This window comes from Eumetopias jubatus, unplaced genomic scaffold (genome assembly GCF_037043125.1).
Source record: "Eumetopias jubatus isolate StellerSeaLion01/CBP00866 unplaced genomic scaffold, mEumJub1_p1.0 scaffold_8, whole genome shotgun sequence".
Taxonomy (NCBI): Eukaryota; Metazoa; Chordata; class Mammalia; order Carnivora; family Otariidae; genus Eumetopias; species Eumetopias jubatus.
In genome coordinates this window covers 82,074,689-82,090,407 of record NW_028274814.1, presented here as the reverse complement: position 1 = coordinate 82,090,407, position 15,719 = coordinate 82,074,689, and the positions used below count along the sequence as shown (strand labels likewise).

Here is a 15,719-nt window from a genome sequence, read left to right as displayed (position 1 = left end):
TGCCTAGACCCCACTTCACCAGCAATCTGTCCACTTCTCTCATTTGGACCTGATATCACAGAGCAGTTGGTGCTGTGGCCCTCCTCTTCTCCTCTCCTCACAGCTTTCTAGAGCCTCATTTTCTCCTTTAATCCATCTCCTCTCCTTTTCCATCACTTTCAATTTTTTCTCCTTTCCATTCCCTCTCCAGCCCCTCTGTCCAGGGACCATCCCTATTGCAGGATGTTTGGTAGGACATTTTAAAAGGGCACTGAATCGCGCCTTTTTTTTTTCACATCTCTGTTTCTGTTTCGTTTCAGAGATTTACAAACGAGGACCACCTGGCAGTTCATAAACACAAGCATGAGATGACATTGAAATTTGGCCCAGCCCGAACTGACTCAGTCATCATTGCAGGTATTTGCTGCCCCAAAAGCCACGTGCCTTGATATTACCAGACAGTTAAGATTAATACCAGGGACCAGATGTACTGGGACCTCTACTCCCCTTTCCCCATTAAGAGCCCTTATGTGATCTGCATTTAATCAGGAAAAAGGAACACTAAAAGCTCCCAAGTTTCAATTGTGCCCTCCATTCTGTTCTAAATACAAGATTGGGTTCTGCAGTTTTTGAGGGTGGGTGTGTTGAGGTTTTGTCTTGGCTTTTTCAGTCTATTCCCTCCTTGCCTTCTTTTTATTAAGACTTTGGAAGATTTACAGACAAAAGACGCCTTTGACATTTCTCCCTACCCACAGTGAAGGAGTGAACAAAAGAAAGCAAGAAAGCCTACCTAGCCTGGCTGCTTCTCTTCTGCTGGGTGTCAGTTTCCCCCATGCAGGCAGATTGTCAGTTTGTAAATTCATCTTGCCTTGTGAACCCAGACAGTATTGAGGGCACATTTCCAAAGCTCAAACAAGACATTTAGTCAGTGGGACTTTTCTAAGCCAATTTGGGTGACCTGGAACCTCTTGCTGGTTGTTTAGATACTGTCTTGCTTACATATGCCATTCTCGAGGGAGCATTCTCTGAAACTGCTCTCAAATCGTGCAGCACTTCTGTCGTGCCATTTTTGAGACAGACATACAAAACAAAATGGGTCTTTTCTTTTGATACTATGAGGGGTTCTAGTTTAGCCAGAGTTAAGCAGGCTTACTGCAGTATTTAGCCAATAGAGGATTTAGTTGATAGTTATTAGATCAGTTAATAACTCAGATAAGACACAATTTTTCTAAGTATTACTAGCCAAAATGCAACCTAAGCTATAGTGAAGGAAAGAGAGAACCTCCTTCTCCATACTTTTCTGTGTGAAGAAAGGAACTTGCCCTTACAGATCTCCTAATCTTTATTAATTCAGCAAATATTTATTGAATAGCTACTGTGTGCACCAGCCACTTTGCTAGGAGCTTGTAGATTATAATTCCTGGAAAAGGACATGAGTGGGGACATTGTCATTGATGATCCTTAAGAAAACCTGTAGGAAATCCTTAGGGAAGAATGGATATGGTATAAAAATATATGTTGGTAGTACATACTTAAATTTATTAAGGCATGTATACATGAAAAAATTTTTAGTACAAGTGAATAATTCAAACAATATAAATACTAAGAGAATGAATATCAAGTTGAATTAATCAGAGAGTTTATGAAAGAGATACATTTGAGGCAAGGTTATCAAGTTGGAAAGGTTATTTCAAAGGTGGAAAGGTTTATGCCAAGTCTCCAAGAGTGATGAGAGAAATCGATACAGGTTAGTCCCAAGGAGAGAAAGTATTTTCCTGTTATTCTTTGCATTCTGTTCTGGAGTGCTCATCCCATTGCACATGACTCCAGTTATCCTTTCGAGGCTGGTAATTCTCATTTCTCTAAATTGAGACTTTGTGTCCGACATGTATTCCAATCCCTTATTGAACACTTACTTGGCTGTCTTTCTATCATTCAGATCTTCTTGCCCCACCCATGCCCCATTTCTGAACTTCTCTCCTTGTCCCCTAAACCTTCTCCTTCTCTTTGTTATTCAGTGGTATCAGTATTCTCAAAATCTTGAGTTGTTTTAAAAAAAAGAATCTTGAGTTGTTTTATTCTTTCTTCACATTTTCTCTGCTCTGTTCCTTCCACCACCTTCATTATGCTTGGGTTTCTCCAAAGTCTCCTAGCTGGCCTCCTTGACTGGTCTCGTATTCTAATCTTGCATTCTCTTGAAAAGCCAGTCTTGGGGCGCCTGGGTGGCTCAGTCGGTTAAGTGTGTGCCTTTGGCTCAGGTCATGATCCCAGGGTCCTGGGATTGAGGCCTGCGTCAGGCTCCCTGCTTCTCCCTCTCCACCCCCAGTACCCCTGCTCGTGCTCTCTCTCACTATCTCTCTTCTCTCTCTCACTCAAATAAATAAAATCTTTTTTAAAAAGAAAGAAAGGAAAGCCAGTCTTCCCTAAATTCTTCTGCTTTGCTCAAAATCTGTCCTAATCTGGGGTACCTGGCTCTCTGGCTCAGTTGATAGAACATGAGACTCTTGATCTCAGGGCCATGAGTTCAAACCCCACCTTGGGGATAAAGTTTACTTAAAACAAAACAAAACAAAAAAACCTAAAAACCATCTCCCTCTAAATAAAATGCTCTTAGATTTAAAAAAAAAAAAAAAAAGAATCTCAAACCATAAGAGACTCTTCTTAATCATAGGAAACAAACTGAGAGTTGCTGGAGGGAAGGGGGGTGGGTGATGGGCAGTAAGGAGGGCATGTGATGTAATGAGCTTTGGGTGTTATATACAACTGATGAATCACTGAATTCTAGCTCTAAAATTAATTATACACTATATGTTAATTAATTGAATTTAAATTTAAAAAATCTGTCCTAATCTTCCTATTTTCTTTTACTTTCAAGGCTATTTATACTTGGACTCTCAGGCTTCCTATAATCTAGCCTGATGGTACCTACCCAACTTTGTATACAACTTATATACCTGGCTTGATTATCTTTTTTTTTTTAAGTAGGCTCCACACCCAGCGTGGGGCTTGGACTCATGACCTTAAGATCAAGAGTCACAGGCTTTACCAACTGAGCCAGCCAGGCTCCCCTTGACTTGATTACCTTTACGCTAGGCATACCTTTTCCTCCTCACCTATATGTGGTCCCCATACCCCGCCTCTCTCTATGCCTTTACCTGCCTTACTCCTCTTACCCTCCAAATCTCTTCTTTCTCCTGGTGAAAACCCTTCTTGAAGGCCCAGCTCAAGTCCCACTTCTTGAAACTTCCTAACTCTTCTGTCATTAATTTGTCTTTATTTAATTACTCTAACAAATTTATTCTCTACTGCACATGGCACCTATTTTTTTTTGTATACTATGATGCTGTCTATGTGTATTGGTTTATTTCCTCAACTAGAAAACAATCTCATTGTTCCGTAGAGCAAGAGCCATGTCTTATATATTTGGGCAAAACTCCGATACTCCTATCCCTCTCTTCCCCCAAGTTTACCCACAAGTGTATATGCATATAGCATCAAAACATGTAGAAAGTATTCAGTAAACACTTGTTGATTTCTTTAGAATCTGATATCAGAGCACACTAACGGTTTTCTTATATATTTTCTGGCTGGTTGTTTGGGAGCAGTTTGTATGGGTCTCAGGTCAGAGAAGCCAAAGGCCCTCTTCTGCCATCGCCATGCCCTTAGCTGCCCCGTCCTGTTTCACTTGAGTTGTGATTTGTGTGTGCCCTTACTAAAGAACTCTTGAGCATAAAGGATGATATTACCTCCACTCACCCAGGGATGGAGGAAAAGTGGCTTCATCATTGGCCAACCAAAGCTTCCAGAGGACCTTTTAAAACTATTTTGGGAGGTAGTGGTAACTTTTCCAAACACTCTGATTCAGAAGAGGTTTTGTTTAAATTTAAAAAAAAAAAAATATGCTGTTCCTTGGAAAATCCCAGTGGACTATTTCCAATCGATCATGCTAAAGGGAACAATTTAATCCCAGGTCTTACTCCTTAAAACGTCATTTAAACATTGTTCTATTTCTGTCATTCAGTTTAGTGGTTTGGGGTATGAAATGAATCCCTGAGGTGACTAGCATGTCAAAGAAAACCATCATAATAGAAGTTTAGATCCGGGAACAGGATTCAACTGTCCTAAGAGAGAAAAACTAGAAAACCAGAATGGGGAGAGAGGAACTCAAATCTAAAATTCAAGTTGCTTAGAAAGTTTCCGTGTGGTTACTGATCGCCTTCCTCTTCCCAAGGGCAGAGGCACTGTTGAGGAAAGATTTGTGCAGCCCCTGAGAGGATATTTTGGCTGGCAAATCTAAATCCAAATATCCTGGTTTCCGGAATTTGCTCTGGGCCCAGGTCTCTGTAAAATGAGCTCTATTGTTTGCAGTTTCCTTTTCTAGCTCATGATCTTGCTGTCTTGTTCCCCAGCCCCTAGATTTGCCTGGAATGCCTTCAGAAGGTAACAGACCCTTACCTCAGTGACCACTGAAAGACAAGGCACCATTTCTTATTTGGTAGCTTTAGCAAGCAAAGTCAACCATCTGATCCTCAGTTTCTTCTCCTCATCAGATTTTAACGTCCATCTGCTTATACCTGCTCACTTCAGACCTAGCAGGGAGTAAGTTTAAAGAGAAAATGTCGCTTAACTGTTCTTGATTTTCAGATCTGGAGGTTTCACAGACTCCACCTGGGTGGGTGGTTTTGTTTTGTTTGGGGGTGAGGGAGGTGAAACCAGCCTCTGGGAGAAAGGGGGTTACAGGGATAGTCACACAACAAAACATCATTCTGTCTTCCCTCTGCTGGCCTCGAGGCAGGACAGCACAGACACCCTCTGGTGGCCTAGCACTGGCCTTCACCTGCTCTCGCTCTGTAAAAGCAAACTTGCCCTAACACAGAGACTCTTTCCAAAGAGAAGAATAAAAATGTGTTCTCTATATACTGTCAAGTTTTAATTTCAGGTCAAAACTAAAATAAAGTTTCCTTTTTTTTTTTTCCCGTGTCTGCAGATCAAACTCCTACTCCGACTAGATTCCTGAAGAATTGTGAGGAGGTGGGGCTCTTCAATGAATTAGCTAGCTCCTTTGAACATGAATTCAAGAAAGCTGCAGATGAGGAGGAAAAAAAGGCAAGAGGCGGGACTTTTGCTGACAAACTGGCAGTGTTCAGATGGAGGCTATTTTCAATGTGCCCTGGGATAAATTGCTTAGTCGGTTAAAGCACAAAATTATGGGCTCCGTTATTTAGAACCAGATAATACCCACTAATCCAAGTCAGCCTTCCATGTCTTCAGGGGTTCCAGATGATGGATCAGCATAAGTCTGTCTTTACCAAAAATTGGGCTCCTTGCCCTTTCAGTGGAGCATTAGTTCAGTAATTTTTTTTTAATTATTTCTCTTTTGAATATGTTAAGAATGTTAAAAGATTATAAATTACTCAGATTCTGTGAGATAACATTTTTAGGGGTTAAATCTCTCACTCTTTTCTGAGCTAATCAGACTTTTCACCTGGACTGTTATCATTCAGTCAGCCAGTCAACAAACATTTATTGAATCTTGACACTTCTTTGTTTCAATATATGCAGCTCTTACCTTCAGGTAGCTTTCTCGTAATATTCAAAACATTAAACTTCAAGAAGGGTGTTTTTAATGCCTTCCAAAGGAGATCAACCAGGATGGTGAAAGAACTAAAAATTATGTCACTTTGGGAACATACAAAGAAACTGAGGAAGTTTTGCTTGGAAAAGAGAAGTTTTAAGGTGAAAAAAAAATTGTAGTCCTCAAATATGTGAAGAGCTTTCATGTAAAAGAGTGGTTAAAGTTACTGTGTGGCCTAGAGGTAGAAATAGGACCAGCAGGTGGAAGCTATCACAAAGTGTGTGCGATTAGATGTAGGCCACTTAGTGTGGATACTGTAGAGAGGATTAGAATGTTGGAATCCCTTATTCTGAGTTCTTTCCTTCTAAGAAGAAGAGAGCAGGTAAATCAAGAGAGTTGTGCATGACTTTTTTTTCATCCAGCTTAAAATGTAATTGTAAGAATGCAAGATAAGGTGTCCTTATCACTGGAGTTTTTTCCAAGTTCCGTAGCTTCCTCTGAGCTTCTTTTCCTGCTGTCTCCCTTAAACCGAAAGAAAGCAGGGAAATCCAATGGCATATATTTGTAGTTCTACTTTCAAATGGCTAGACTAGCTACAGTCTTCTCGTTATTTTTCTTTAGAGACTCCAGTCTCTCATCTCTCTGTGGCTTCAACCTACGTGGTATAATTTTACTTTACAGCTTCCCTACCTCATTCCCCCCCACCACCATCATTTCTCCTTCTCCCAAGACAAATCAGTCAAATTGTTTCCACCAGGATGTGAGCGATTTAAAATCACATTCATTATAGGCAGATTCAAGAAAATTAAACTCCCTTTAAAAGTGCGAAGTCTTGGGCGCCTGGGTGGCTCAGTTGGTTAAGTGACTGCCTTCGGCTCAGGTCATGATCCTGGAGTCCCAGGATCGAGTCCCGCATCGGGCTCCCTGCTCAGCAGGGAGTCTGCTTCTCCCTCCAACCCTCTTCCCTCTCGTGCTATCTCTAATTCTCTCTCTCTCAAATAAAAATAAATAAAATCTTTAAAAAAAAAGATTTTAAAAGTGCGAAGTCTTTTCTACTGCCATTTTAACTCAGTTGACACTTCTGGGAGGCCATTCATAGTTGGTCAGGCTTTTACTCGTTGGGCATCTCAACATTTCTTCCTGCCTATACACGGGTGGTCTTTACCTCCCCTTGATGAGAAGAACAGACTCAGTAGAAGATTGTATCCAGGAATGTTGACTGAGTCTAAAATTTCACTGAACCACAGCTTTTCTAGGAGATGCCTCAAAGGGATTTTAAACCCATGGTTCTATTTACTTAGAGGCCTCTCCTTCCCACCACCCTCTGACTTCAGGGATCCCAGAATTAGCTAAATTGGTCTCAGCATCTTCATAATGTAGAAAAAAATGAGGGCAGAAATGAAAGCATTTTTGCTATTGCTCACCCCCATCAGATTGGAGAGAAAGAACCATTACCACCTTCTCTAATGTGGTAGATGCCAGATTATCTTCATTGTGCTCAACTACCAAGATTTCTAGAATTTAGGTGGCAAGGGAAGAGTTAGAAACAAGCTCCTCTTTGACCAAGAAGCCTAAGATATGGGAAGAATAGAACAAAGGATCTACTTTGTCATGAAACCGGACTGCAGTGGCAGCCCTCCTGGCGTGGTGCAGTGTCTGGGCCGCACTCTCAGATGGTTTATGGATCCCTGCAAAGCCATTTACGGCTCCACGGTTTTGTGAAGTGATTCACCACTGCCAGAAAAGTACTCTCTTTCCTTTCTGATTTTCTCCAGTCCTGCTTCTAGGATCAAGTTCTAATTTCTTTAACTGATCAAATAGCCAGCCTTTCCTTTCCTTATTACCCTGAAACCCTAGCTTCCTAACTTCTAGCCTCTAACATCAGATGTTGGGATGAAATCACCATCGAGTGTGGGAAGTTCCCCAGAAAAGATCTTTTCTATCTTGTTTGTAGTACTTCAATAGCTAATTTATCTTTGTTTGCTTTTGATACTTGGGTAATCTAGTCCTTCTGGTTGGCAGAAAAAGTGCCCACAGTTCTCCAGTGGCCAGCAGAGCTGGTTGGAAATAGGCAAGCACGGGATTCAGGAATCATTTTACTTTCATGAAAAATTATATAATTATATTTGCATGGATTTAAATGACATCTTTTTTTTTTTTCCTTTCAGGGTCTTTATAAACATTTATAAGTATTTTTTTTTCCTTTCAGAATCTCTATAAGTATTCACCCATGGTGAAGCAGGCATTATTTCTATTTTACAGTTAGAAAAACAGAAGTTCTGAGAAGTTTAAAATGATCTGGCCAGAGTTGTACATAAAATCTAGGTTTCATACTTCTTTGACTTACAGGTCAGTTCTTTGACCAAGAGCTGAACTTAGAAGTATATTTTCTCGGGGCTCTTGGCTAGCTCAGTCAGTGGAACATGCAACTCTTGATCTCAGGGTTGTGAGTTCAAGTCCTACATTGGGTGTGGAGCCTACTTAAAAAAAAAAAAAAAGAAAAGAACCTGGAAAGATTTTGATTCAGCCTGTAGGGAATCATGGGGTTGAACTTTGCTTATTTCTGTCTTTTAACAGGCTGCTGCTGGGCCCCTTGACATGTCTTTGCCTTCTACACCAGACATCAAAATCAAGGAAGAAGAGCCAGTGGAGGTAGACTCATCCCCACCTAATAGCCCTGCCTCTAGTCCCTGCTCCCCGCCGCTCAAGGAAAAGGTAAATTCTCTACCAAGAATTATCCCAGGGGCGCCTGGGCGGCTCAGTTGGTTGAGCGTCCAACTCTTGGTTTCGGCTCAGGTCATGGTCTCAGGGTGTGGGATCAAATCCCGTGTCCAGCTCTGCACTCAGTGGAGAATCTGCTTCAGATTCTCTCTCCCTCCCCCTCTGTTCCTCCCCCTGCTCACTTGAGTGCGCGCTCGCTCGCTCTCTAAAATAAATAAAATCTTAAAAAGAAAAAATTATCCCAAATGTTAGTTGGTAGGTAGATTAAGTTTTGATTCATTAGTTGTATAAATAATGTGTGATACAGGATTGATTATACTTAAATAATGTTCATTGTTTAGAAGACTTGTATAAATTACACCTATTCTCTGACCCAGCAGTTCCACTTCTGAGTCTATATGGAAGTGAAATTAGTGTATATGTCCACTATATAAAAGTATATAAGAATGCTCATAAGAGTTGTATTCATAATGGTCAAAAAACTGAAGTAGTCCAAATGTCCATCAATAAGAGAATGAATAAATAAATAAATTGTGGTATATTTCTAAAATGGAATACTGAGGGTACCTGGGTGGCTCAGTTAAGCACCTGACTCTTGGTTTCAGCTCGTCATGATCTCAGGATCATGAGTTCGAGCCCCACGTCGGGTTTCATGCTGGTCATGGAGCCTGCTTAAGATTCTCTCTCTCCATCTCCCTTTGCTCCCCCCACCCCCTCTCTCTAAAAATAAATAAATGAAATAAAATGGAATACCACATGGCATTAAAAAAGAATGAACCAATGACATACACAGCAATGTGGTGAATCCCACAAAAGTTATATTGAACAACAAAATTCAGACACAAAAGTACACACATGACTCCATTTACATTAGGTTCAAGAAGAGGCAAAACTATTTGATGATGATAGAACTCAAAGTAAATGTTTAACTTTCATGAGGGAATGGGGTGCCTGGGTGGCTCAGTCGTTAAGCATCTGCCTTCAGCTCAGGTCATGATCTCAGGGTGCTGGGATCGAGCCCCACATCAGGCTCCCTGCTCCACGGGAAGCCTGCTTCTCCCTCTCCCACTCCCCCTGCTTGTGTTCCTTCTCTCGCTGTCTCTCTGTCAAATAAATAAATAAAACCTTAAAAAAAAAAATTTCATGAGGGAAGGTGTGGTTTGGGAAGGGACGCCTTCTGGGGTGCTGGAAATGGGCTCTGTCTTGATGTTACATATATAGTCATTTATTTATATCCTTTAGATTAATGTACTTTATGTATGTTGACTTCAGTTATTTTGGGGTTTTTTTTGGGGGGTGGGGTGTTTTTTTTTTACAAGAGAACAAATCTACACCTTTATTTACTTTTCATTAAATTTAAATCCTTGAGGGGTACAGCATCACACGGATTCTGTGGCCAATGGCTTTAGCAGGAAGGTTGCTTCGGAATTTGGCACGAACCATGCCACTGTTTCCATGAGCACGAGTTAACTTTTCCCCAGATTACTCTGGTTTTGTTTGGTTTGCCACCAGGAGTCACTGTGTTGTTCTTTGCTTTGTACACATAAGCACATCTCTTGCCTAGATGGAATTCCGTTTCATCTCGAGCATAAACACCTTCGATTTTAAGAAGAGCTGTGTGCTCCCTCTGGTTCCGGAGACCCCGCTTATAGCCAGCAAAAATGGCCTTGGACCATAGCCTTCCAGACGTTATTTGGCATTATAGGAGTCCTGTTCCCAGCAGGCCTCCACAGACTCCAAGATGGCGGAAAAAGTGTTTTTTTGTTTGTTTGTTTGTTTTTAAGAGAAGGAGAGAGAGGAGTGGGGAGGGGCAGAGGGAGAGAGAGAATCCCAAGCAGGCTCCACGCCCAGCGCGGAGCCCAACATGGGGCTCAGTCTCACAACCCTGAGATCATGACCTGAGCTGAAACCAAGAGTTGGCCACCCAACCAACTGCACCACGCAGGCACCCCTGTACTTCAGTTATTAAGTGGGAAAGAAAACTTATGTAATTAATAAATTGGACATTAAATGATTTTGGAAAAAAATCTTTTTTTTTCCAGGATTTTATTTATTTGACAGAGAGAGACAGTGAGAGAGGGAACACAAGCAGGGGAAGTGGGAGAGGGAGAAGCAGGCTTCCCACGCAGCAGGGAGCCAGATGCGGGGCTCGATCCCAGGACACTGGGATCGTGACCTGAGCTGAAGGCAGATGCCTAATGACTAAGCCACCCGGGTGCCCCGGAAAAAAGTCTTAGAAGGAAGGCGTCTAAACTACATGGCAGCTTAATTTTAATCATGTAAATTTGGACTTGAGATGTGCTTCTAGGTTTACCAGAGATTTTTCCTGGTGACAAATAATTTATACTCCCTCATACGTTTTACCCTTGTGGGCTAAAGGCCAAATGTTCTAAGAAATGCTGCCCAAGAGCTGGTCTTATGCTTGCTCTCTCTGTATTAATGTATGTGTGTATACATATAAACATATATATGTATGTATTTTTACACACACATGTACACATAATACTTTTCAGTCCTGTCCAAATATATGCAGCACTTAAGATAGCTAAGCCAAAACCACATTAAAAGAGAATGAACGTCATCAGTGCATATGTCAGAATGTCTCTTGTAATTAATAAATAATTCATTTTAAAAAGTTAAAAAACAAAAAAAAGGAAGGCTTCTAGTGACTAAAAGAGAAAATCTAGAATTCTGGCTATTTTTTTTTTAAGATTTTATTTATTTATTTGACAGAGAGACAGCGAGAGAGGGAACACAAGCCGGGGGAGTGGGAGAGGGAGAAGCAGGCTTCCCGCTGAGCAGGGACCCCCAATGCGGGGCTCGATCCCAGGACCCTGGGATCACGACCTGAGCCGAAGGCAGATGCTTAACAACTGAACCACCCAGGCGCCCCTGAGTATTATTTTTTTATTTTTATTTTTTTTTATTTTCTTTTTTTTAAAGATTTTATTTATTTATTTGAGAGAGAGAGAGAATGAGAGATAGAAAGCACGAGAGGGAAGAGCGTCGGAGGGAGAAGCAGACTCCCTGCCGAGCAGGGAGCCCGATGCGGGACTCGATCCCGGGACTCCAGGATCATGACCTGAGCCGAAGGCAGTCGCTTAACCAACTGAGCCACCCAGGCGCCCCTGAGTATTATTTTTTTAAAGGAAACTTTTTATGAGGTAGTATTTTTCAAAATTTATTGAAATATAGCATACGTACAGAAAAGTGCACAAATTGTGAATATATAGCTCACTGAATTTTCACGAAGTTTACAGCCTGTGTAACCAGCACCCAGATATTATCAGAACCTCAGAAGCCCCCTCATGCCTCTTTCCAATCTCTACTGCTCTACCAGGGGTTATTAATTTTAATGTTCCCTGTGGGTAGAGCATCTGTACCTCATTTTACCTCCCTCCAAATTTGGTTTGATAACTTCTCCAAACTACTTTTTCCATAAACATTACAACTGTCCCTCCTCCCTCCCCTTTTCATTAGCAACCAGGTCCTAAAGGTTGTCTAGAGATGTGTGAGGGCCAGTGTGGCCACTAGCAACTAAGGTCCCAAACAAGTTAACAGTGGGAAGCAGTTTGTTTTATTACAACATGACCCTTAAATTTCCATAGCCTTTTCTTCCATGGCCTTTTTTAAAGGGATCCATCTGGGGGTGCCTGGCTGGCTCAGTCAGTAGAGCGTGTGACTCTTGATCCCGGGGTCGTGAGTTCAAGCCCCACACTGGGCATGGAGGCTACCTAAAATAAAAAGGTGGGGGTGGGGGTATATGTCTGTAGGAGATATTAGGTTGCCTTATCACCAGTCTTACACCCTGCCTTTTCTCATTAGAGATCAGAGGACACTCAGACATCAGATTCGGAATAAGAGTGAAAAATTATGACAGTCCTTGGAACTTATATGGCACTATGGTGCTTCTATAAAGATTTCAAGTGATTTTCCAACTCTCATCTCATTCATAAAGCAATCATCCCTGAAAGGGAGATAGCCAAAAAGCCTTAACTCAGCATTCCTATTGAATGGGCGAGTGAAGTATGGGTCCATGATCATGATAGAGTCAGGGCATGATTTACATGAGTCACTGTAGTGCTCTTTCCAGTAAATGTGTACTACATTTAACCAGCTACATAATTTCCTATAAGCAGCCGCATATAGCATTTTGTGTTTTGTTGGTCTCTTCTCCTCAGGAGGTGGCCCCAAAGCCTGTCGTGATCTCTACCCCCACACCTACCATCGTGCGCCCTGGTTCCCTACCTCTCCACTTGGGCTATGATCCACTTCACCCGACCCTTCCCTCCCCAACTTCTGTCATCACACAGGCTCCACCATCCAACAGGCAGCTGGGGTAAGTAAAGCAGGGAGAAACAGTGGAGCCTGAACCTTTTTGTACTTGGTAAAACAAAAACAGGGACTGTTTTTGAATACTCAAAACAAGTCAGTGAGATTGTCTCTCAAAATAAAATATCCCCCCATAAGCAGACATCTCCTTTACCTTATTAGTAAACAAGCAAGTATTTATTTGGGGATAATACTTCCTGAATTTGGAGGTTAGATCTTTTCTTTGATCTAAAAGAAGAGTCTTTAAAACTTTAGAAAGTTCATCATAATGGTGGAAGCCACACAGGGAAGTATATCTAGTTCTTGGCCTCAATCTGTACAAGGTTTGGAGGGCATTACTGAATGATGGGCTGAAACCCATTAAGTCATCTTTTTGAGTCTGGTGTTCCCCCTCAGTCTGGGGTTCTTGGTCTTTGCTACCCCTAATTTTGTTTCTCTGTCTGTCTTCAATCCTGGCATGGTCCATACAGACTTCCTAATGAGATGACTTGAGCTCCTATCCCCGGGTACCCATGGGTTTAGAGGTTATTGTCAGGATTCAGCCTCTTAAAGCTTATTGTTCTCTGGACCCACGAGGAAAAATACAAAGTGACATCTTTTGGGGACAAGGTAGAGCAGTACATGCAAAGGAACAAGAGAAACTTACTCATATTTGGCTATCATATGACATAATTCGGCTTTGCAAAATGACAACTTTGGTCCAAGTCCCAGCTAAGGCAAGACAGAATTTATACATGCCAGTGGTAGGGATGTTTGTTTCGTTGTTCTGAAATCTTAATAGGATTAGCTTCCCACCCGTTTGAATTCAGTGGTATTTGCTTAATTTGCAAGGTGTAAAGATCTTACCATTTCTGGCCATCTGTCCATCTGTAAGGTAAGGTAAGTGGCATTCCCTGGTTCTTCCACGTTCATGACAGTGTCAAGAATTTATAGTGTTGCCGTGTAGCTTCCCTAACTAGAGAAGCCTGGGCAATCTGCTGTAATTATAGGAGGAAGATCCATAGACAAAAGGGTCTGTATGATGAGCATTTCACTTCGTGTCTCCTCAGGTCTCCCACTGGCTCCCTCCCTCTCGTCATGCATCTTGCTAATGGACAGACTATGCCTGTGCTGCCAGGGCCTCCGGTACAGATGCCTTCTGTTATATCGGTGAGCTCTGTAGTTGGGGCAGCCAACCCTACCGACACACTAATCCCTCCCTTCCACCTGAATGCTCATAAACACACATGCGCCCCAGGGAAACATGGGCTCTGGTCTGTATTAGTTGAGCGTGGCAGCCTGCCTAAACTCTCCGCTAACTTCTGCCAATCCAGCACTGTGGAACACTAGACAAAGACTCATCTGGACAATTGGCTCCTGGTCTAGGAATTGATCTTGCCAGCCTGCTGATTGGTTGATTTCACTTGGCACTTAGCGCCTCCCACATTGCCCACCACTTTCCTCAAGATAGAGCCCCAGCCGTTCCCATAGAAATTGTCAGCACTAAAGGATTAGATTCCCTACCCTGTGGTGCTCCATGGGGAAAGGTGTTTCCCAGGCTGTCCCTCTGTGCCCTCTGGACAGGCTGCACAGAACAGGCTCTGACACGCCAGTCTCCAAAGCACTTCATTTTGGAGCTGTTGCCCCACCACTAGTATTATGTTCCCTTCTGGTTTTTCCTCCTCCTCTTGATCCAGCTGGCCAGACCTGTGTCTATGGTGCCCAACATTCCTGGTATCCCTGGCCCACCAGTTAACAGCAGTGGTTCCATTTCTCCCTCTGGCCACCCTATGCCATCAGAAGCCAAGATGGTGAGTACATCCCAGCTTGGGGCAGTGTTGGCCCTTTCGAAAGAAGTGTTATCAGCCTCGGTTTTTCAAGTGAGCCAGGCAAAGAAACCTTCTGGGGCTTGCAAAGCTAAAGATACCCTGCAGTGGGGTCTGGAGAAGAAAAGACCCTGATTCATGACTCCTCTCTCCTCTCTTCCACCTTTAGAGCCTGGTACATAGACCATGGCAGTGAAAAGAGGCAGCACAGATTGTTTAGAGTGGAATGCTTGCTGTTTCAGTTCCAGGGTGACAGATGGAGGGTGGATGAGTGGGCAGGAGAGCTGGCCAAGAGGTGAATAGCTGCATAACCAGCACCTGGCCAGGTTCCAGGAGAGAGCTTTCATCTGGACTCTATTACTTCAACAACCCCCACCCTCCAACTGTGCCCAGGATGATAGCCAAGGAACAGAGTAGGCATGTTAGGGATCCAGGTGTACATTCTCCCTGTCATTTCCTTTAATTCCTCTGTTAAGGGCAAATTGGTGTGGAAATTTTAGTGATCTATAAGATCAGTATTAAAATCTAACCCTCTCTTCTCACCCTTGGTAGAATCTTAAACCTTGACAAGCGATTTTTTATTATTGTTCCCTACAGAGACTAAAAGCCACCCTAACCCACCAAGTCTCCTCAATCAATGGTGGATGTGGAATGGTGGTGGGTACTGCCAGTACCATGGTGACAGCCCGTCCTGAGCAGAGCCAGCTCCTCATCCAACACCCTGATGCCCCATCCCCTGCCCAGCCACAGGTCAGTTGGGCCCTTGGACGGGGGAGCCTGCTGTGTCACCGTTACTTTATGTCACGTCTAGTTTTCAAGGAGCAGAAAGAGCAGGTTTCAGTCTTCTGGGCATCTTCTTGTGCTTTGGTTCTTGTTAACAGTTTGACAGTAGCAGAATGCACCAGTCTTTATCTACTCTTCTGTTATATTTACATCAGACAAGCTGGAGAATGCAGAGCCGGCACAGAAGAGGTCTCAATTTTTGGTTTTTGGTTTTTTCTATATGTGAATGACGTATCTGCAGAACCCTCTAAAATGTGATAGAACCTGACTCAAACCACTTTGTGCGCCAAAGGAGTCTCCCCAGTCTCTTTCCCATGCGTTAAGTCTTACAGAAAATAAACCAAAACAAAGACAAAAACAAGAACCAAAAAAACCTGATTATCAGGTTTTGTGGCCAAAATTAGGTAATAACAATATATGAGTAAAATGGGGTGTCACAGTACTAAGATGGCTCAGTAAATAGACATAATGGAACACCTTTTCCTTATCCATTTAATCCCTTTCTATCACGGAGAAATGAAAGT

At 42.5% G+C, this 15,719-nt stretch overlaps 1 protein-coding gene and 1 pseudogene across 2 annotated transcripts in view; one reads left to right on the top strand and one right to left on the bottom strand.

Annotated features, from left to right (window-relative positions):
• LOC114225704 (cyclic AMP-dependent transcription factor ATF-7) overlaps nt 1–15,719 on the top strand; it is an 88,316-nt gene that overhangs the window by 59,538 nt on the left and 13,059 nt on the right. For both annotated transcript variants that reach the window (XM_028125427.2, XM_028125428.2), the window contains exons 3-9: nt 300–396; nt 4,967–5,085; nt 8,132–8,269; nt 12,457–12,614; nt 13,657–13,756; nt 14,284–14,397; nt 15,010–15,162. In XM_028125427.2, the coding sequence (XP_027981228.2) occupies nt 300–396; nt 4,967–5,085; nt 8,132–8,269; nt 12,457–12,614; nt 13,657–13,756; nt 14,284–14,397; nt 15,010–15,162 (879 nt within the window). The remainder of the gene's footprint in view (nt 1–299; nt 397–4,966; nt 5,086–8,131; nt 8,270–12,456; nt 12,615–13,656; nt 13,757–14,283; nt 14,398–15,009; nt 15,163–15,719) is intronic.
• Nucleotides 9,586–9,956, bottom strand: LOC114225708 (large ribosomal subunit protein eL33 pseudogene; annotated as a pseudogene).